The sequence below is a fragment of the Eublepharis macularius genome, chromosome 5, assembly GCF_028583425.1.
Source record: "Eublepharis macularius isolate TG4126 chromosome 5, MPM_Emac_v1.0, whole genome shotgun sequence".
Taxonomy (NCBI): Eukaryota; Metazoa; Chordata; class Lepidosauria; order Squamata; family Eublepharidae; genus Eublepharis; species Eublepharis macularius.
Genome location: NC_072794.1, coordinates 174,062,998 through 174,083,934, shown reverse-complemented (window position 1 = coordinate 174,083,934; position 20,937 = coordinate 174,062,998). Strand labels below are relative to the sequence as shown.

General features: G+C 52.2%; 1 protein-coding gene across 1 annotated transcript; it reads right to left on the bottom strand.

Annotated features, from left to right (window-relative positions):
- Positions 1-8,840: 8,840 nt before the first annotated feature.
- Positions 8,841-20,060, bottom strand: WFDC3 (WAP four-disulfide core domain 3). Its single transcript, XM_054980491.1, has 5 exons — positions 20,041-20,060; positions 19,496-19,599; positions 12,698-12,841; positions 11,660-11,890; positions 8,841-9,070 (listed from the first exon to the last, which is right to left on the bottom strand). Exons 1-5 carry the CDS (start codon positions 20,058-20,060, stop codon positions 8,841-8,843), a joined length of 729 nt encoding a protein of 242 aa, XP_054836466.1.
- Positions 20,061-20,937: the final 877 nt, after the last annotated feature.

Genomic DNA, 20,937 nt, shown 5'->3' with positions numbered 1-20,937 from the left:
AGGGAGGGCTGGGTTTGGGGACTCAGTGGGGTGGAATGCCCTAGAGCCCCCCCTCCAAAGCAGCCGCCTTCTCCAGGGCAAGTATTCTCTGGAGTCTGGAAATCAGTTATCATTCCAGGAGCTCTCCAGGCCCCACATGGAAGTTGGCAACCCGAGCTCCATGCCTGGCTGGGTGCTGCAATCCTTGGTGATGGTTTTGTCCTTAGATACCTGTTGCCTCATCCATGCAATGTCTTTGGGGCCTTTGCAACAGTTTATTGCCACATCCTCTTTCTCCCAGGAGTATTTCCACACTGCCACCACAGCCACCTTCTCCCTCGCTTTGCTGGGACGGTGTTGCAACATTCGTGTGCCCCCCTTCTACCCCTCCCATTTGCACCCAGTTGACGTGAATATAAATGTGCCAGTGATGGACCCAGGAGAGGAAAGGGCTCCCAGACCGGACCCATCATGCGCCGCAGGGGCCTCCTCCTCCTCGTGGGGCTGCTCACCTTCTGGGCTGAGCTGGCACCTGGCTCTGGTCAAAGACCTTCTCCAGGTAAGCGATGCCTTCCCCTGCTTTGCCCTGGAGCCACTGCCAAACCCCTGCCGGCCCCCCTCTTTCGGCGTAAGCCCAGCCCAGACAGAGACAGCGTGCTGCTCTTCTGGCTGTAAGAGAGGCACAAGCACAGCCTGCTTTGCCAGAGGTGAGGAAGACAAAGCCAAGCCCCCCCCCCCGGCTGCCTCACATACAGCCCCCCAATGCCAGTGTTGCCCCCATTGCCCGGGGCAGCTGAAATGGCCAGTCACACCAAGCAGCCAAGGCAACCGAAGTGGCCTCTCCTAGAGAAGGGCTTTGGCAAGACACAGCCTAGAAACAGCCGTGGTCCCCTGCTGGGGAGGAAGCACCGGCTGGCTCTGAGGGGTCAGGATGCGTCCAAAGCACCCTGGGCATGAGGGACACCCTGGGCAGGAGGCTCATATTTGGCTTCTCTGGAGCAGCCAAGTCAGAGCCACTTGCGAGGCGCAAAGGGGAACGCTAGCTGGAGCCTTACCACCACCCCCATCCCAGCATCAGGGAGCGGGCCTTTCATGGAGGGGAAGGGGCCCCCATTTGGGCCCAGCCCCATTCTCAGCCAAAGGAGAGTGGCCACGTGGCTTCTCGGCCACCTCCTCCGCTGCTCCTCTCCAGCTGAAAGAAGTCTGCTCTGCCTGGGCACCCTCGTGTACCACTGATTCCCCCCACCTGCCATGAATCACTCTGCTCCTACACTCTAGTCCGTGGTGTTGAAGGTCAAAAGGATGCAGCCTCTGCTCCGAGACGGAGGCCCTCGTTGTCACTCCCATTTCCCCACCAGTGTGCTGAATGTCTGGGCTCAGCCCACAACTTGCCAGGCTGAAAAGAGGGCCACTACAGTGCGGACAGGGTGGTGATGAGCCCAGGCGTTGTGCCCCCCCCATCCACCCCAGGCATCACCCGCCCAGAAGAGACTGGAGTTGCCCCAGAGCCCAGACGTGCAGTTCTTGAGAATGGACGTGTGCCCCAAGAGGCCAGCTGTGCAGACCTTGGCCCCCTGCAACAAAACCTGCCATGGTGACAGAGACTGGCCCCGCCCCATTAAGTGCCGCTTCACCTGCTGCAGACTCGGCTGCCTGGACCCAGGTTCTGGTGAAGGGCCTCTTCCCTGCTGCTGCTCTCCAGGAGCCCATGTGTGTGACACACTTGGGCAGCCGGTGCTCTTGATAGTTCTCCTTCCTCCCTATCACAGCTCTCAGCCACCAATGCCTGTTACCAGCTGACACGGGACCGTGCTTGGCATTGTTCCGGCATTACTACTACAACCCTGTTCAAAGGAGATGCCTGATGTTCACCTACGGGGGCTGCCAGGGCAACAGCAACAACTTCAAGACAAAAGCGGAATGCGAGAAGGCCTGCATAGGTATGGAGCTCCTGCTTTCCTTGTCTGGGATGGGGAGGGCCATTGAGACAGGCAGAGCGGGAAGCCCCCCATCCCCTTTCTCCATGAGAGTTGCATGGATCTCTCCAGAAGGGGGCCAGTAGTATCCTGACAGCAGTAGGTGCAGCAGTACCATTTTTTTCTGAATTAGCAATCTCATTGTATCTTTCCCCGTAAGAATTTCACACTAAACAGATTTCCAGTTTGCACTCTTTTGCATCCATCTTAATGAAAATGGCGTAACACACAAACACATAAAGTGAGAACAAGTCTCAGGGGTCTGCGGTGGTGATGCACCCCTTGACAATGAAGCTTGTGGGGGTTCAGACAAGGCAGATGGGGGCATGGATGGAAAGAACTGCAGGGAGTGCTTGTATCTCTTCTAGAATGTTTCAGGTAAGGAGGCACGTTGGTCTGCAGCAGAACAACAGAATCTGAGTCCAGGGGCACCTGGGAGAGCCAGAAGATGTTCAGGGTGCAAGCTTTTGAGAGTCAGAGCTTCCTTCCTCAGAGACAAGTAGGAATGAAATAGCAAAGAGTCCAGTAGCACCTTTAGGACTAACCGACTTTATTGTAGCATAAGCTTTCGAGAGCCACAGCTCTCTTCATCAGATGCAGCTATACCCTGTGTTTGCAATCAATTGTCACTGCAGACAGCCTTGTGCCAATCAATCAGTTTCCTAGGCAACAGGGGTTGAGCTTTCTGTAGACTGTCTGCTGACCCGGAAGTGACCTTCTGCTGACCCGGAAGTGACCTTCTGCTGATCTGGAAGTGGTGATTTGCTGGCCCGGAAGTGGCGTTTTCACGAATCAAAATAAACCGGTTCGTGGACCGAGGCAGGTTCGTGAAAGTTCGTGGTTCATGATATGACATCATCAGAGTGGGATTACAGGCGTTACAAAGCACAGAGATAGGTTAAGACAAAACAGTGGAAGAAAAGCAGGATATTACATAGGGCAGATGGAATATACATACTATACGCATTGGTATAGATGACAGTCATAATACATGTAAGAGGCTCTCTGAATTCCAAGCGTTCAGTTTTTTTTTAAAGTAAGATGCTAGCTCCTTTCATTGGAGAGTTACAAAGGGAAGACATATATCTGCAATTAAAGGGGGCACAGAGGTAACTTTTTAAAATGTTATTTATTTATTTGCTTCATTTATACCCCGCCTTTCCCCCCAGTGGAGATCCGGGGCCTCTTCCATCCTTCTCCTCTCCTCCATTTTGCCCTCCCAACGACCCTGTGAGGTGGGTTAGGCCGAAAGTGGCTCATGGTCACCCAATGAGCTTCATGGCAGAACGGAGACTAGAACTCGGGAAAAAGTGGGGATTCAAAGAACCTGAAACACACGTTCTTACAATGTTGTATTTATATGATGGGATTCAACTACTGCTTTGTAAAACAAACCCTGAAAAGCTATGATGGTATTGGGGGGGGAGGAGAAACTGCTGAGGGACCAGGGCAGGAAAACTATGGGGAAACCTGCCATGTAGAAAACAGCATGCTGGAATTAAAATTCAGGAAACCACCTCCGGTCATCTTTTGCCTCCTGCCAAATGATCTCTTCCAAAGAAAGCACATCGATTTTTATTTTGAGCCTAACATTTCCAGTTCCTGTGAAGGAACTCTCTAGTTCTTCTTTCCCTCTCCTGGTGCACTCACCAGTTTCCTTTCTTCTTTCTCTCTCCCTTGCCTGTTGTGGCCACAGAGATTTGCAAACTCCCCAAGGACTCTGGTCCATGTGAGGCCCTCTTTGAACGCTACTACTACGACTCAGCCAGCAGGACGTGCAAGAAATTTGTGTACGGGGGATGCAAAGGGAACGGCAATCGGTTTGCCACCTGGACAGGGTGCATGGCGGTCTGTGGAAACCGAAGCAAAGGCTAAGATTTCTCTCTGGAAAAGGTAACCTCTTCGCCTGGAGTGACTTCTCTTGCTGTGGGAAGTGTGGAAACTGTGGGGCTACACAGACATCCAGGCTGCTGGCATTTACTCTTCCAGCTCCAGTGCCAGATCCCTGAGGGAGGTTTACCTGCTCATCTTGGGGTGGGAACTGGATTAGCACCGGTGTTGGCAGTCCCAAGGGACTGATGCTCAGCCCCTTGACTGCAGAAGCACCCCCTTGTCCCCCAGCCCCCCCAAGTCACTGCTGCTTTTCCTATCCACAGCCGAGTGCATAGCACGAGTCACTCACTCTTTTTGCCAAAGGACAGCTGGACACCGTAAGGAAACACCAAAGCCCCAGGAGAAGATACTGGGCTATGTACCCGTGGCGTCTCTTCTCCTTTCCTGATGCTGATGGAATCACCTGCTTTTCCTACAATAAATATTCTTATCTTCTGCTTCTAAGTCTTCTGCACCCTCTCTTATACTCCTCCCTGTCTTAAGAGCTGCCCTTTCTCTCCTATGCTAAGGTGGGGACATCAGTGGCCCTTAGCAATGCTGTAAGTCATTGAAGAAGAGACAGAACAGCTCCAAAACGCAAGCCCACAGCACTGTCCATTGAACATAAGCCAGATGTTGGACACATCTGTATGGAAGATATCCAGACTCCTATATCCCAAAGACCAGAATTTCCCCTTCTTTTAAAAGAAAAATTTCTTCTGGCTGCAGAAGAAGGTTGAAAGGACTGAATTAATGTTGGAATGGGGCAGGAGGGGGTGGTGGAAGGACAGAGGTGGGAAACCGGGTGAAAGCAATAGCCCGGTTAGCTCCCTTCTGTTTCCCTGACTGGTAACAAGCTTCCTGGGACCCAGAAGGGGCTTTTCTACAGCTAGCCCTTTTGGAATGGGGGGACGGGAATTCCTTAGCTGATATTTCATGGAGCTTGCATTGCACAACCTGCCCTCCTTCCCCCAAACATGGCACATTGCCTATACAAGAAGAAAACTTGTGCAGTCAGCAGTCCAGCATTGACCAGGCAGCACTGAAACGACAGATGCTCGCTGCTCCAAATCTGGCATATGGCCACAGTGATGGATGGTGACTGGCGCGTCGGGTTGGGATGCAGGGAATTCAGGCTGAAGAGCCTTCTTGGTCAGGCAGGAACCCGCCAGGTGAGGCAAGACACCACGGTCCCTTGCCAAGCGCACAGCCCACCTGATAACAATGCCTTCTTCTCCAGTCCATCCATCCCTGTGATTCTATCCTAGTTGAGTGAGTCACAATTGAATTCTTAAAAAATAAAATCAGAACTGTGGCAAATTTGCCTTGATAAATTTGATTGTGATAATTTTTTAAAAGCACATATCCCACACTCTCAGCCCTTGGCGGTTTGCCTGGTGGCTGGGAAGCCCAGAAGAAGCCCAGGTTTCAAATAGAACTTTGAGACTGTCTTCTGGAATACTAAACCCAGAGAGTGAAATTCTGGAGCCTCCGGAAACTGAGTGAAATCTGCCTGAGGATGATTGAGAGCCAAGCTACAAGTGACGCTTGGCACAGGTTGGACACTTGTCGGCTTCCCTCAAGTTTTGATGGGAAATGTAGGCATCCTGGTCTTGCAGCTGTAATGGAGAGCCAAGCTGTAAAACCAGGACGCCTACATTTCCCATCAAAACTTGAGGGAAGCTGACAAGCGTCCAACCTGTGTCAGGTGACACTTGTAGCTTGGCTCTCAGCCACTGGCTGGGTCCAATGGTGAGCCGCTGATAATAGCAGAAGGTTTCATAGATTTCATAGAATTATAGTGCTTGAAGGGCTGTCATGTAGAGGATGGCGCGGAGTTGTTTTCCATTGCCCCAGAAAGTTGGACCAGAACCAATGGGTAGAAACTAAGTGAAAGAGTTTTGGCTAAACATTAGGAAGAACTTCCTGACAGTTCGAGCGGTCCCTCAGTGGAACAGGCTTCCTCAGGAGGTGGTGGGCTCTCCTTTGGAGGTTTTAAAGCAGAGGCCAGATAGCCACCTGACAGCAGTGCTGATTCTGTGAACCTGGGCAGATTATGAGAGGGAGGGAGGGAAGGGTTGCATCAGGGCTTGGTTCTTGTGGCCCCTTCTTACCCGCCCAGGGTAATGCTGATCACCACTTTGGGGTCAGGAAGCAATTTCCCCCAGGTCAGTTTGCCATCTTCTGGGCATGGAGCAAGGTCATTGGGTGTGTGTGTGGGGGGGGGGGGAGAAGTAGTTGTGAATTTCCTGAATTGTGTAGGAGGTTGGACTTAGTAACCCTGGAGGCCCCTTCCAGCTCTATGATTCTAGCCTTTGTTTAAAAACCTCTAATGAAGGGGAGCTCGCCATCTCCCAAGGAAGTCTGTTCCACTGAGGAACTGTTCTGTCAAGAAGTTTTTCCTAATGTTTAGTCAAAAATTCTTTGGGTTTAATTTTAATCAATTGGTCCTGGTCTGACCCCCTAAGGCAGCAGAAAACAACTCTGCACCATCCTCTATGTGGCAGCCCTTCAAGTACTGGAAGATGGCTATCCTATCCCCTCTCACTCGTCTCCTCTCCAGCCTAAACATTCTGAGCTCCTTCAATTTTTCCTCCTAGGACTTGGTCTCCAGACCCCTCGCCATCTTCGTTGTCCTCCTCTGGAAACGTTCCAGCTTGTCTATATCTTTCTTATATTGTGGTGCCCCAAACTGAACACAGGTGCGGTCTAACTAGGGTAGAGCGATATCATCACTTCACATGATCTGGACGCTATGCTTCTCTTGACACAGCCCCAAAATCACATTTGGCTTTTTAGCTGCCACATCACACTGCTCACTCATGTTCAGCGTATGGTCTACTAAGATCCCTATATCCTGTTCACATGTACTACTGCTAAGACAGGTCTCCCTCATCCTGTAAGTGTGCCTTTGATTTTTCCTATCCAAATGCAGAACTTGAAATTCATTTTATTTGTTTTAGACCACTTTTCCAGCCTGTGAAGATCATCCTGTATCCTGACTCTGTCTTCCCCATCCAGTTTAGTATTTTCTGCACATTTAATAAGCATTCCCTCTATTCTTTCATCCAGATGATTTATAAAATGGTGAACTGAACAGGTCCCAGGGCCGATCCCTGAGGCACTCCACTTGTCACCCTTCTCCAAGAGGATGAGGAACCACTAACAAGCACTCCTTGGGTGCGATCTGTCAACCAGTTCCAGATCCACCTAACAGTAATAGGATCCAAACCACATTTTACCAACTTGTCAACAAGGATATTATGCAGAATGTGCAAAACAGAAATGTGCAGGAGGGCATTTTTAGGAAGGCATTAGAGGCTTAATAGAATGGAACAACTCAGGAGTGTTTTTTTGTAAGGGAAGGCTATTGCAGCGTAGCGGAAGGAAAGGTTGCCTACAGCTGAGAGCGCCGATGGTGGCTCCAGGCCCGTCTGTTTCCCCCTGGGGTTTTGCAGAGACCCCTGACCAATGCCCTGCCACGATCTGGTTCTGCCAACCATCCCTCCCTGAACTCTGCTAGGACAAGGAGACGTGCCCCCAAAGGTCCGAGGCCCTGCTAGTGCCAGGGGGGCTCCAGTGCCATCACAGAAGGGCAGGCACAGTCGTAGGGCTGGTGGGCTCGCTTTGAGCTCTTGTTGACCAGAGTGGATTTCCTCAGAGGAGGAAAAGGCACAGGTTCAAAATTTCTGAAATCAAAGTTCAATGTTTGAATTTAAAATATTTCCAAATTCCGATTGTTTAAACACAACTTGAAATACAAATGAAAGTTCTTCAGGCAAGCCACTGACCTGCCTTCTAAGGGTGCTGCAAAGAAAGGTGTGTGTGTGTTGATACAGTTTGGTTTCCTTCTGGCTAGCAGTGGCTCAGGAAGTAGGAACGTGGGCATCTTCCTTGGGCGAGACAATTAACGTTGAACGGGCCCTGGGACGGATGGCAGCATTACCACAGGCAGCCACAAGGAGGCGCCGTGGCATTGCGGGACTGTGCCTGGCCAGCCTGGCCTACTCCCCCAGGGCCCTCTTCTGGGAAAGGGCCTGCCCAGGCTGTTCTTGGAATGGGGCATCTTCCAACCCACGCCCAGAACTGAGACGCCTTGGCGACGTCATCATACGAGATGCTGCCTTCATGAAACTCTGGAAGAGAAAACCAACCCACCGCTCAGGGCTGTGCAGCCCTCTCCCTGGCCATGCCTCCTCCCCAGAAGGCAGACAGCTGGAGCGAGTGCCAAGCATTGGAGCCTAATCCCCCTCCAGCCGTGGGCGCTGAGCACCTGCCAGCCCCTCCCTCTGTGCGCCCCAGCAAAAGCCGCTGCTTCGAGCAGGTCCCTGCAGAGGTGGCATCTGCGCTTCATTTCATTTATTTATTTTACGACTCTTGTATTCTGCTCTCCCTGAAAACCAGGCTCAGAGCGGAGCGCAGTAGGAATATAAAACAGGCAGCGGAGCAGTTAACACGTTTCAGTAAAAACATCGCGGCATTCTTATTGCACAATCCCGCTATGTACAAAGACCCGTGGGGGCGAGTGGCAAATGGTTTGATGTTCAGCAGATGGGGGGGGATCATATCCCCCTCTGGTGGGAGGCCGACTGGGGAGGAGGGGCACCTCTGCAGCCCTGGGTTCAAGGGGCACCTGGTTCCTGATAGGGAAAAGGTGCAGAGCCCATGCAAGAAATAGTTGGGAGCCACTACATGCCTGTGAGGAAACAGGCAACGCTTCCTTCCTTCTTAAACCCAGTAGGCCGCCTGGAACTGCAGCTGAGGAGTTCATTTCAGGTGGGTAGCTGTGTTAGTACGCAGTAGATGAGCAAGGTTATCTGACGAAGGGAGCTTGCTTCTTGCTGAAATTTAAGGGGCCACTGGAGTCGAACCGGGCCTTGGAGCCTCTCCCCCTTCCCAGTCGCTCAACAGGGAAATGTTGCAAGAAAGGGGGGCTCCCCCTCCCACCCATGCCAGTCCAGCTCCTTGGCCTTACTGGTCTTCACAGGCCAAAGAAGCCTGGCCTTTCTTCAGTCACTGAGCCGCGCCTCGTCCTGCCCATGCCCAGGCGCGGGCGGCATCCTTGCCTGGGCGGCTGCCTTGTGCTCCTCCTCTGCCATCTGGCTCAACAGGGAGGCAGTTCATGGAGGAGCCGGTGAAGCAGCACTTCTCTGCGCCGAAGCACTCCTGGTCGTGGAAGCAGGTGTCGGGGGAAGGGCTCGCGCTCTTCTGGGGCTTCTTCTTGGGGCATTTTCCAGGTTTCTCTGTAAGAAACGAGGGGGTCAGTCTTGGGCACTGCGTCAAGTCTGGAGTGGGTGGGAGGGGCCAGGCAGGGGCTGGAGGAGGCAGAGAGGAATGGTTTGAAGGCCAGAGAACAGGACTCACTTGAGGGTGGCCAACTCGGGGCTGGGAAATTCCTGGAAACTTGGGGCTGCTGCTTGGGAGGGCAGGGTTTGGGGAGGGGAAGGGCCTCAGTGGGGTACCATGGCTCCAAAGCAGCCATCCATGGGTGCCGATCCCTGTAGTCTGGAGTTCAGTTGTGATTCCTGGAGATCTCCAGGCCCTGCCTGGAGTTTGGCAAATCTAACTCATTTCCTCTTGGGCCATGATCCCCACCGCAGCCTGATGCACGTAGATGCTCCTGGCTGGCTCCGGAGAATGAGCAGAGACCTCTGCAGCATGTATGTCAAAGTCTGCACTGAAGAGGAGACTGGAGGGGTGTCAGGTCAACAACTGGCCACAGACCTTTCGCTTGGCCGAGTCCCCAGTTTCCCTGGGCTCAGTGCTCATGCACCACTCTTCCTCGGACCTGTCCCCCCCGCCCAGTTTCATCGAATAATACGGGGGGGGGGGGGCTTTTGCTGAGTGTGGGTAGCAACAGGAGCCTGGCTGGGCTGGGATAGGGTTCCTTGCCTCCAGGTGGTGGCTGGAGATCTCCCGGAAATAGAACTGATCTCCAGACTGCGGCTGCTTTGGAGGGGCGACTATTTGTCCTTATACCCCGCTGAGGCTGCTCCCCAAATCCCACCTTCTCCAGGCTTCATCCCCCAAATCTCCAGGAATTTCTCAACCTGAAGCTGGCAACGGGGGACCTCCAGAGGGCTCGCTTGGGGCCTGAATGGGCTGCTGGTTAGAAATCCAGCGTTGGTGGAGCTGACCCTCCTGTAGAGAAAGCGGGGCGCATGGAAAGGACGTTCCTGGCGAATGGTGGCCCCAGCCTTTGTCCTGTCTGCATCGTTAGCATCACCACCCCCGGTCTGACGAAGCCTTCTCTGCAAGATGGGTTTGGCTTCCTTGTGTTGCCGCCTGATCCTATGGGGCTGGGACAGGACAGAGGGAGCTGACCTTTCAGTGGGGGGTGGGGGGGTGTCCATTAAGTGGGTCGGCTAGGCTGGCCCCAGCTGCGCTTGACAAGTCCTTGGTGAGAAAGGGCAGTGGGCTGTTCTGAAAGGGGACAAAGAGGCAAAGGGCGTGAGTGGAAAGAGTCGCATCTGGGCATTGAGGGTCTCTTTGTTCCACTGATGGGCTGTTTCCGCTCTGTGGCCACCTCTGCTCTGCTTGAATACTTGTAAATAAAGCAAACATTACAAGACACCGCCAGAAGTCTCTCGTGCTGTTTTGCCCAAAGGAAGAGAAACTGTTTTCCTCTTGCTGAGAGACGCCAGCAACCAAGAATGCAGGATCGCTCCTCTTACTCATGAGGAAACTATCCCTGGGTCAAGTGGCCCCCTTTCAAGGCACGGTGGAACATCTGAAATCCTCCTCTTAGCCCAGCCGTGCAACGGGGCATTCCTCTTTGGTGGTTTTTTTGCTGGGCTGGGGGGCGTGCTTGAGCTTTGGCGCAGCCGTGAGAGGCAGTGTTGTGCAGTGGTCAGAGCGCTCTAGGCTCATGGGCTTCCATGGAAGCTCGCTGGGTGACCCTGGGGCCAGCCACACACTCAGCAGATCCTGACTCGCAGGGCTATTATTCGAGGGTGATAACATGGAGGCAAGTTTCAGGTGGGTAGCTGGGTTGGTCTGCAACAGAACTGCAGGATTTGGCCCAGTGACCCTTAGAGACCAACAAGGTTTTCAGGGTATGAGCTTTTGAGAGTCACAGCTCCCTTCTTCAGATACCCAAGAAGATATCGGAGGAAGGGAGCTTCGACATTTGAAAGCTTATACCCTGAAATTCTTGTTGGTCTCTAAGAGGCCATTGAGCTCAAATCTTGTGGCTCAACATGGAGGCACGGAGAAGGATGTCGTAAGTTGCTTTGGGACCCCATTTGGGGATAAACATGGGGCATAAACGAATAAACAGGGGTTAGGTAGCAATTTTCCCCAGGCCAGTTTGGCTAGGGAACCTGACAGTGTTTGGCCATCTTCTGGGCATGGAGTAAGAGTCACTGGGTGTGCGTGTGGCCGGGGGGGGGGGACTTGTGAATTTCCTGCATTGTGCAGGGGGTTGGACTAGATGACCCTGGAGGTACCTTCCAACCCCATGATTCTATGACCCCTCCCTCTTTCCAGGGACTCCTGAGTCTCCACGACTCCCACCAGGACCCCTTGCTCATCTCAGCCTGCCCCGGATGTGCCAAAACAGTTTTGGCTGCACTGAGGCAATGTGGCTGCCTGTCTGCACCCTTTGCCAGAGTTCCCGGGGAGGGGGCTCCACACAGAGGGGGGAAAGGAAGCAGCAGTGAATACTAGGGGAACAGGGGACCCACTGTGTACTGGATGGGAACATCCCCTGCCTGTGTGAAGCGGCCCCTCCGACCAACCCCCATGAAATCCAGCCTCAGGGCAGAGAAAGGCTCTGCGCTGGACAGACCGGCCAGCTCTCCTTCCACCTTGGAGGGAGTGAACATGCCCACCATAAAGCTGGTCTCCGCCGGCCTTCTGGGGCAAGGCACAGGGGGCCCCATGGGCTCTGATCTTATCGCAGTGCCACTTGCCTGGAAGGGGTGGGTTGCAGGTTCGGCCACCGGCTGCCTCACAGCACTTCTGGGCCCCTGAGCAATCCTCGTCCACCACACAAGTGTTCGTGCACGGCAAAGGCGCATACAGCTTCTTCATCGGTGGGGTGGCGCACATCCCGGGCTTGTCTGAGGGCAGGAACAGGAAGCAGAGTCAGCAGTTGTTGGAGGCTGGAGAGCAACCATGCCAGCTGCCCTGAGCTGCATCTCCTGGACGAGGATGGGGTCACATCCAACTCAGGGCAGGGGCAACTGGAGCTTGGCAGCACCTGGAGAGGAGGGCACACTGGGGGGCATCTGCCCTGTGCTCGCCTGCAGTTCTGCTGTGCCCCAGCTGGGCCTGTTGGCATTGTGTCCTCTTCCTCCCCTGTTCCCCAGAGCCCCTCCGGCCTGCTGCCCATCCTCAAGATGTCCACACTAATCCTGACCATCAGTTGTGATGTAGCAATATGGAAGCTGCACTACGGCCGCCTGGGGGATCTGGGGCCATATCCTCGCTTGCCACGATCCTCCCTGGGGAACCTCAGGCCGGGCAGCTCCAGCTTACTGGGAGATCTAGCAGAGGGAGGTGGGAGTCACATGCGCCGCCCTGAGCTCCTTGGAGGGGGGACAGGATCAAATGCAAGACTGATCGGAGCTCCTCCTTTGTGGGGGCTGCCAACCCCACGGCTTGGGAGTTGTGAAGTTATAAGGGGAAAGGTGTTGAAGCAGCAGAGCTGCCAAGGTCAAAGCCTGTTTGGAAACCAGAATCTCTGGCCCCAATCCCACATGGCTGCATAGGGGTGAGAGGAAAGGCACTCTGCACATGCACAGTTGCACTTCTGCCTTTGTGGTTACTGCCTCCTCTTAAGGATGGGCGAAGCATTTCCCTGCAGAAGACTTTCTGGGCTGCAGCCCCAGTGAAGCCCTATCCCTGCCCTCCCTTCCCCACGCTACCTCTGCTGGGCAGCATGCAGCTGTAGCGGCAGGCGAATTCGCAGCACTTCTGCGGCCCCTCGCACTCGCTGTCGGCTTCGCACTTCACGGTGCACGGTGGCTGGAACAGCCCGCTGGGAAACGTTGGGCAGTAGCCAGCCTTCCCTGCACGTAAGAGAGGAGGAGATGAGGGCCGGGTACAGGGAGTGGGCAACCGGGCTGGCACCAGGCTTCTGCGCGGCCCTGCCTTCCCCCTGGGAAGAGGGTCCCTGCCAGGACACTCAGGAGGCACAGCCCCGTCCCAGGCCGAGAGCAGGCGGAAAGGGGCGCCACTTAACCGCCTCGGTTCGATCCACGAAGACTGCCAATTAGCACAGTGATGTGGTCCCTCTTTCATCCTCTGGGCACCTCCGGCTCCCTTCCTTTGCCCATCCAAGGGTGCTTTAATCCCTGGCAGGAGGGAAAGGCGCTCCTCTGCCGGAGACCCTGGAGAGCTCCTGACAGCCACAGAAGATGGTCATGACAGATGGAGCTGTGGTTTGAACCAGCAGCTTTGCACGTTTCTCCATTTATGCGTGGAGCCATCCTCGGGGAAGATACTAGACGATACACTCGACCCTGACTCGGGTCAAGCATCCCCCAACCATTCGGTTGACACGTGACGTCAGGGAATTAATGTTCCCAAGCAGTGGAAGGCTGGATTTGGCTGGCGACCATGGCACACGAGGAGGAGGGGCTTCCGCCTCCCCTCCTGAGCCGTTTTCCCAAGATGAAATGGCTTTTTTTCGGTACTGTCAGGTGCCACGTGCTGCAAGCAGTACACATGGAGCCGCTCTGTGTTAGGCTTAGGAATGCACCCCAGCCAGTCGGCAGTTCAGGGCCCATGCCTTGAGCGTTCCTCCCCATGCCACAGCCCTAAACCTCCCTCTCTGGCCACCACCTATAAAACAAGAATAATGTTTTTTTTGGAGGGAGAGGAGTGAAGTTGCAATTCTAAGGAAATTTCTGCAGCCAGTGCCATTTTCCATGTGCTTTCTTTGTTTTTGCAGAATCACAGAATATTTATTTGTATTTATTTATTTAATTTATAGCCCGCCTGCCCTGCGAATGGGCTCAGGGCGGGTTACAATAAAATGCTCAATAGGCATTAAAACATAGAACCACAGTTAAAAACCATCAAACAACCATAAATACAGGCAAACAGCATTTCGGATGGCGGCCCCCCTCCAATTCTCCAATCATTATGTAACAAGCAGAATAGAACAGAAGAGGTGGGGGGGTCACAGTTTATAATAAGCTGGTGACTGCACTTACAGGGGGCAGATGATTTCTCTGCCCCCCTGGTGGGAGACCAGTAGGGAGGCTCCTAAGATGATCAAAGACTGGCCTCAACCGTACGCCTGGTGGAACATCTCTGTCTTAGAGGCCCGACAAAAGGATATGAGATCTTGGCAGGCCCAGGTGTCCTCCGACAGAGAGTTCCACCAGGTTGGGGCCAGGACTGAAAAGGCCCTGCCCCTGGTCGAAGCCAGCTGGGCCTCCCTGGGGCCAGAGACCACCAGTAGATTATTTGTTTAATGCACTCTGGGGTACATACGTGAAGAGACAGTCCTGCAGGTATGCTGGTCCCAGTCCGTTTAGGGCTTCAAAGGTTAAACCCAAAACCTTGAACCTGATCCAGAATTCCACAGGGAGCCCGTGCAGCTGTGGCAGGATGGGAGTAAAATGTGCCCTGTATGGCGTGCCCATCAGGACATGTGCAGCAGCGTTCTGGACCCGCTGTAATTAGGTTAGGCCCAAGGGAAGCCGTGCATAGAGTGAGTTACAGTAATCTATTCAGGAGGTGACCATTGCATGGATCGCTGTAGTTAGGTCACGGGTCGACAGATAGGGCGCAAGCTGCCTGGCCTGTCGAAGATGGAAGAACGCAGACTGGGAAACTGCTGTGACCGGGCCTTCCATTGATAAGGAGAGAGCCAACAAAACCGGCAGCGCCGACCCGCCTGCTGATGTCTGCGAAGCTCGTCGGCGAAGGCAACCAGTACCGCCTCAGTCCCGTGTCCCCGGTGGGAACCGGACTGGAATGGGTCCAGGATGGAAGAATCCTTCCGGAAAACCTGCAGCTGTTCTGCCACCGCCCACTCAATCACCTTCCCCAGAAACGGGAGGTTCGAGACTGGTCAGTAATTGGATGGATCGGTGGGGTCCAAAGATGTTGTTGTTTTTTCCCCAGGAGAGGCCTTCAGCACTCCCGGAAAAACCCTGGAGCTCAATGATGGATTAAGACAGCCCTTATATGTTGCCCGGGAGAAACAAGGGCCCTTTTCACACTGCTTACCTGCTGCTGCAATGACGTGAAATATTGCGCAAATAACGCGGAACGTCCGTGGTTTTCGCGCGATATTTTTCATTGTTGCGGCAGCAGGTAAGCAGTGTGAAAAGGGCCAATAACTTTTCTGCCACATGCCCGAGGTAGAAGAACATGCATAATGGAGACCTGACTGCATGCAAATGGAAAATGACTTTCAAATTACACATCGTGAACAGACACGGGCTGCTTCTGCACACGGATAATTCTCCGGGGTGGCTCCTGTTGCTGCTGCGAATACAGAAGTGCCCACACATCAGTTTCTCCTGTACTTTGCTTGCGTTGGATAACTTTTCCTCCCCACAACAGAGTTTCTTTTTTAAAAATGTGAATTACTAGCTCTCTATAACATGGTAACATTTATAACAATATATTGCCACAATCTCTGCAGTCTACACCTTTCTCCTTATAACTTCACAACAAAAAGGGCAATACCCTTACTTTAAAAAAATGAAATCTGGGAACTGGTAGATGGTAGTAATAGATGGTTATCATATATTTAATTCTGAACTTTTTGTACAAACTTTAAGAAAGTCACTAATACGCAGAAATATCTGAAATCTAATAAATAAAATCGGGGGGTTAACACTCTCCCAAATAAAAAAAATGACACCTGTAGCTTTAAGCAAAAAAAAAAAAAAAAGAGGCCACTGAGCATTCAGTCTCAGTTTGAAGCTGTCAGGCAGCCACAAGAACATGGCTAAGCCATCCAAGCCTTGATTCCTGGCAAGCAAAGACAAAGTCTCGGGCAGTTAGAGCAGGAGTGGGCTTGGGCAAAACAGCACTTGAATGGGCCATGTCCCCCTTCCTGCCGTGTTTCCTGGTGGGGGAGGACGCAGCAGAGACCACTAGACACTCACTGCCCACATCACTCAGCAGGGCATAGGGCTGCCGGGGCTCCCTCCGCCTCCTGCTGCCACTCACCTGTTTGGCAGAGGGGAAAGGCTGGGGAATGTGCCCAGGTGATAAAAAAAAACCTCCCAGGCCACTGTGCAATGGGTACACTCCCAATGGGTGTGACAACTTCACTTCTTCAAGCGATGTCAATGTGCCAAAACTGGCCCCTGTGAAGAGCAGGAGCATGCCCGCTGCTGGGCACGATGATGTCACATCGCACTTGCCAGAAGCACACCCAAGGAGACCAGAACAATACATGCCAGGTCCCCCGCACCCACTAGGAGATAAGGGAACATGGCAGCCCTAGCATGGCATAGGCCTGCCAGTCCCATGATGGGGTCAGGGGGTCCCCTGCTCCCAGTCTCCCCTGCTGCCAGTCATTTAGCAGGTAGGGGGATGCTATGATTCCACGGAAACGTTACGGTTTTATGATAGGTGGTGTAATCTTAGAGTGTTGCTCCAATATGTTGACATCATTTCTGGGTTGGCACAACTCCTATTTCCCCACACACATACCAGGCTTGAGCCAGTTTGGTGTAGTGGTTAAGAGCAGCAGGACTCTAATCTGGAGAACCAGGTTTGCTTCCCTCCACTTGAAGCCAGCTGGGTGACCTTGGGCCAGTCAGAGCTCTCTCAGCCCCACCCACCTCACAGGGTGATTGTAAACTGCTCTGAGTGGGCATTAAGTTGTCCTGAAGGGCGGTATATAAATCGGATGTTATTATTATATTATAGGCTCCTGGGTGGGAGAGCTAGAAAACACCAAAGCAGCGTGCATAAAGGACAGCATCTTTAGGAGTAGAAAACCACAAGAGTCCTGTAGCACCTGTAAGACTAACAAAATGTGTAGTAGGGCATGAGCTTTCGTGAGCCACAGCTCACTTCTTCAGATACTTCAGGTATCTGATTCTGATACTTCCGGTATCTAAAGAAGTGAGCTGTGGCTCACAAAAGCTCATGCCCTACTATACATTTTGTTAGTCTTACAGGAGCTACAGGACTCTTGCTCTTTTCCAGTGCTACAGACAGACTAACACAGCTACCCACCCTGAAGTCATCTTAAAGATGTTATGCGTCAGATGTTGTGACCACAGTTCTAAGCGAGCTGAAACGTAAGCTGCACAAAACCTCCCTTATCCGAGTCTGCCTATCCCCCCATGCCAAGTAAAGAAACTGGGAAAGAGTCCAGCATCATGCCTTAGTGGGCATCAAGTTAATGACCTTTGGAAACAGAATACTAGACTAGACGGTCTCTGAGAAAGATGGATCCAGGCAGGTACAGGGTCCACCTTGGTCAATGCAACTGCATGCTGCCAAGCAGCAATTCACAGGCTACTGCCTTGACTTCCAAACTGGACCATTATTTTTTGAACTACGACATGTGCCGGTGTTATGCTCTTTCCAGGCCCTTAATATGGTCTTTCCCAAATGAGCTTTGCTTTGATTCCCCCCCAGAAATAACGCAGTCCAACATATTGCCCTGCTGCCTGGAAGGAATACGCACATTTTCCTGCCCCAATGTCAGGAAAATGTCAGGTCCCGTCCGATGTCGCTAGTTCCCACTGTTGGCTTCCCTCAAAGATTCCGTTTTCCCAACATTTTTTTGCCCCACCACCAGACTCAAAAAACCCAAACAACCAGTAATTATTATTGCGCTACTGATCTCTCACCACTTATGCATTTCCATTTCAAAGTTTAGTCCCTCGGAATTCTTGTTTTTCATTCCAAACAATGACATCTCCAGCCTTCTTCATGTCAAGATACAAGGGGAAGGCACAGGTGGTTTTTATCCAGGTTGCCTGGACAGGAGTGGGGTTGGGAAGCCCTGAGACACCTGGGGCTGGGCAGCAATTCTCCACCTGAGGATCATTTCAAACTCCCATCTTGCTGTGACTTCTCCACATTCCACAATAGCAAAAGGAAACAAAAAGTGTGTGGTGCTTAGAGGGAAGTTATTTGTATGTTGATACTGTGGTAGAGAGAGTGCATGAAAAGAACTACAAAAGGGGGTGGTAAGCAGCCACAGTAGCCACAACAACCATGCCCCATGAGCCACTGCACAATCTCTGCAGAGCAGATGTTCGAAGGAAAAGTTAAAAAAGAGGCAGAGGCCCAATATGCATACCTCCACATTCGCAGCAACAATGAAAGCAAAACAGAGAATCCCTGCCATCTGAAAGTGGCGGCGGTGTCAATCTCATATGAAGGGGGTGGGGTGGAGTCAGCCAGGTGGAGTGCCTGGGCGCACCGTAACCAGTGAGCGTGCAGGATAAGCCCAGAACCCAGGACTTGGTTCCATCTTGCCCCTGTAAGCAGCTTTGCACTCGCACAAGTCTCTTTGCACACCTCCTCTTCTTGAAGCTTCTTTTGCCAGGTCAGGCCTTTTCTGCTCAGCTGCCCTGACAACAGCCTGGAGGAGATAACACACCCAGCAAGCTTTGCCAGCCCCAGTGGAACCTGAGCATAGAAGCTTCCTGCCCACACGGCACAGACACCAAGGATTCCTGGCACTGCTCCTGCCTCCTGAGTCATCAAAGTGGAAACCCACAACTTAGGGATACAGTCAGTCAGGTTCTGAAATTCTAGTGTATTAAAGTGGCGCAGTGCAATGAATAAATAACAATACTGTTATAGGCATAGCAAATCACATAGACAAACAGTGTGCAATAAACAGCTCAACATGGGCCAATTGAGAAATACCCAGTGGTGCAATCAAGTTCATATCAGAGTTCATAGCAGAGATGAAACATAAACAGCAAACCAGAGAAGCTGTGAGTTGGCACATGGCCAACTAGAAGAGGTGTGACGGACTGCTGCTGAAGTTTGTAACAGCGGCAGAAGTGTTCTCAGAGATGTTTGGTGAGGAGGTCTGTTGGCCCCTGATGCAGTCTGGAAACAAGCGTTGTTGATGACCGGTTCCTTGTCGGGTCTCGGTCCTGCAGAGTGTCCCATCTCCTTGTTCCATCTGTTGAAAGAAAATGAGAAGAGTACATCTATTTAAGAACTTACCTTGAACAGGAACGAGGGGTCCTCACAGCTTCTCTGGTTTGCTATCTACGTTTCATCTCTGCTATGAACTCTGATATGAACTTGATTGCACCACTGGATATTTCTCAATTGGCCCATGTTGAGCTGTTTATTGCACACTGTTTGTTTATGTGATTTGATATGCCTATAACAGTATTGTTATTTATTCACTGCACTGCGCCACTTTAATACACTAGAATTTCAGAACCTGACTGACTGTATCCCTTAGTTGTGGGTTTCCACTTTGATGACTCAGGTTGTTGCTAAGGGAGCTTCCTTTTGTTTGATAAACTGCTCCTGCCTCCAGCAGGGAGACACCACCCGTGGTCACCGACCATGCAACTGTCTGCTCTCTGGGCAAGGAGGATGCTTGATCTCCATCTCAAAAGCCTCATGCCCCCGAGCATCATCCCCCAGTCTTCCAGGCTGGCAGCCCTTGGTGGAGCTAAGCCAGCTTGGCTCCACTGACTGCACGGCGTTTCCTGGCAGGTGACGAGCTCTGCCAGATTGGCCAGCCAAGAACTCACCTATCTTCTCTTCCCCATAGTCCAATGCCTCTCCGTCCCTGAGCATAAGTAGCCCCATTAACCACCAAAGGACCTCTGGCTTCATGGTGCTCTCGGGATCCAGGCTGCAGTGGCCAGAAGGGAGCCATGCTCATCTTTAAGTGGCTTCCTGGGAGGGGTGGGGTGGGGTGGGGTGGGGCCAGCTCCCATTGACCTGGTCTGGCTGCGCTGGCTCCTCCCCCTGATTGTGGGTACGAGGGATGTGGGGCAATCAGGACTGAGCCTGGATGAGATCTGGAAAGATTCACTCTGGCCTACATCTAGCACACGAGCCAAGCCTCCTGCTGGGACTGGGGAGGTGCCAGACCTGCATGTCTGTCTCTGCCAGGCCATGGCCAGGATACTCGCTCCAGCTCCAAACAAGCATTTCCTGTTTTTGCAGCTGGAGGAATTGCCTCCTCCAGTAGACAGCTGCTGCTCTCCATCTCTGCCCAAAGTAGGCTTGCCAAGTCCCTACTGTGTGTGTGTGTGTGGCCGGGGGGGGGGCGGGGGGAGCTGACCATTACCTTGTGCCTTCGACGGTCATAGGTCCAGAGGAGTTAGCCGTGTTAGTCTGCAGTAGCAAAATAGTAAAGACTCCAGTAGCACCTTTAAGACTAACCCACTTTACTGTAGCATAAGCTTTCGAGAATCACAGTTCGCATGCATCTGACGAAGAGAGCTGTGGTTCTCGAAAGCTTATGCTACAGTAAAGTTGTGTTAGTCTTAAAGGTGCTACTGGACTCTTTACTCTTGTGCCTTCTGCGTGTGAGTCTTGTGTGATGATGTCACTTCCAGAAGTCTTGTGCACGGGGCTGATTCTTTGAGAATCAGCCTCAAATGAGGCGTGGGAGCAGTCCCATGGCGAATGCAATGACATCACTTCCGGAAGTGACATTGTCACATCTGCTAGGAGTGTGTGCACTTTGGTGGGGGCTTACCCCCAAACTCTGGGGGGGGGGGGTGCTATGCTCAACCTGTTGAATTCCTGTGAAATAAAGCAAGAGTCTGGTGGCACCTTTAAGATGGGAAAGAACATTTATTCCAGCAGGGCTTTCATGAGCCAGAGCTCACTTCCCCAGCAGTGTGAAGGACCCCTCCACAAAGGTCATGCTTTCTTATTCACAACAGATCCTGTTGCACCAATACAGATAAAAGCACATGACAATAATCAATAGTGAGCAATACTAGGCCAAGCACTTGTATTCGGACTTTGCATGAACCGTCTCTGTGTTTTTTTCTATGTGTTAGGTAATTCTAACAGGTGTGCTTTAATCTTTTGACAGTTAATTAAAATAGTGGACTCTATCGAGATTAATGTTCCTCTATCATAGATTCAACCAATAGTGATCTCTCAACTTTTTCTGACACTTCTCAGAGATTTATAGTTTTGTTTTGCAAGTTTGAGTATAACGTAATTTTTT

What these genes read in the sequence shown, in the direction of transcription:
- WFDC3 (XM_054980491.1), bottom strand. Translation starts at nt 20,060, where the DNA reads ATGACCGTCGAAGGCACAAG. An exon ending in ATGACCGTCGAAGGCACAAG is followed by an intron (nt 19,600 to 20,040) that starts GTAATGGTCAGC and finishes TGGCCACTGCAG; the next exon opens with CCTGGATCCCGAGAGCACCA. An exon ending in CGGCGGAGACCAGCTTTATG is followed by an intron (nt 9,071 to 11,659) that starts GTGGGCATGTTC and finishes CGTTTCTTACAG; the next exon opens with AGAAACCTGGAAAATGCCCC.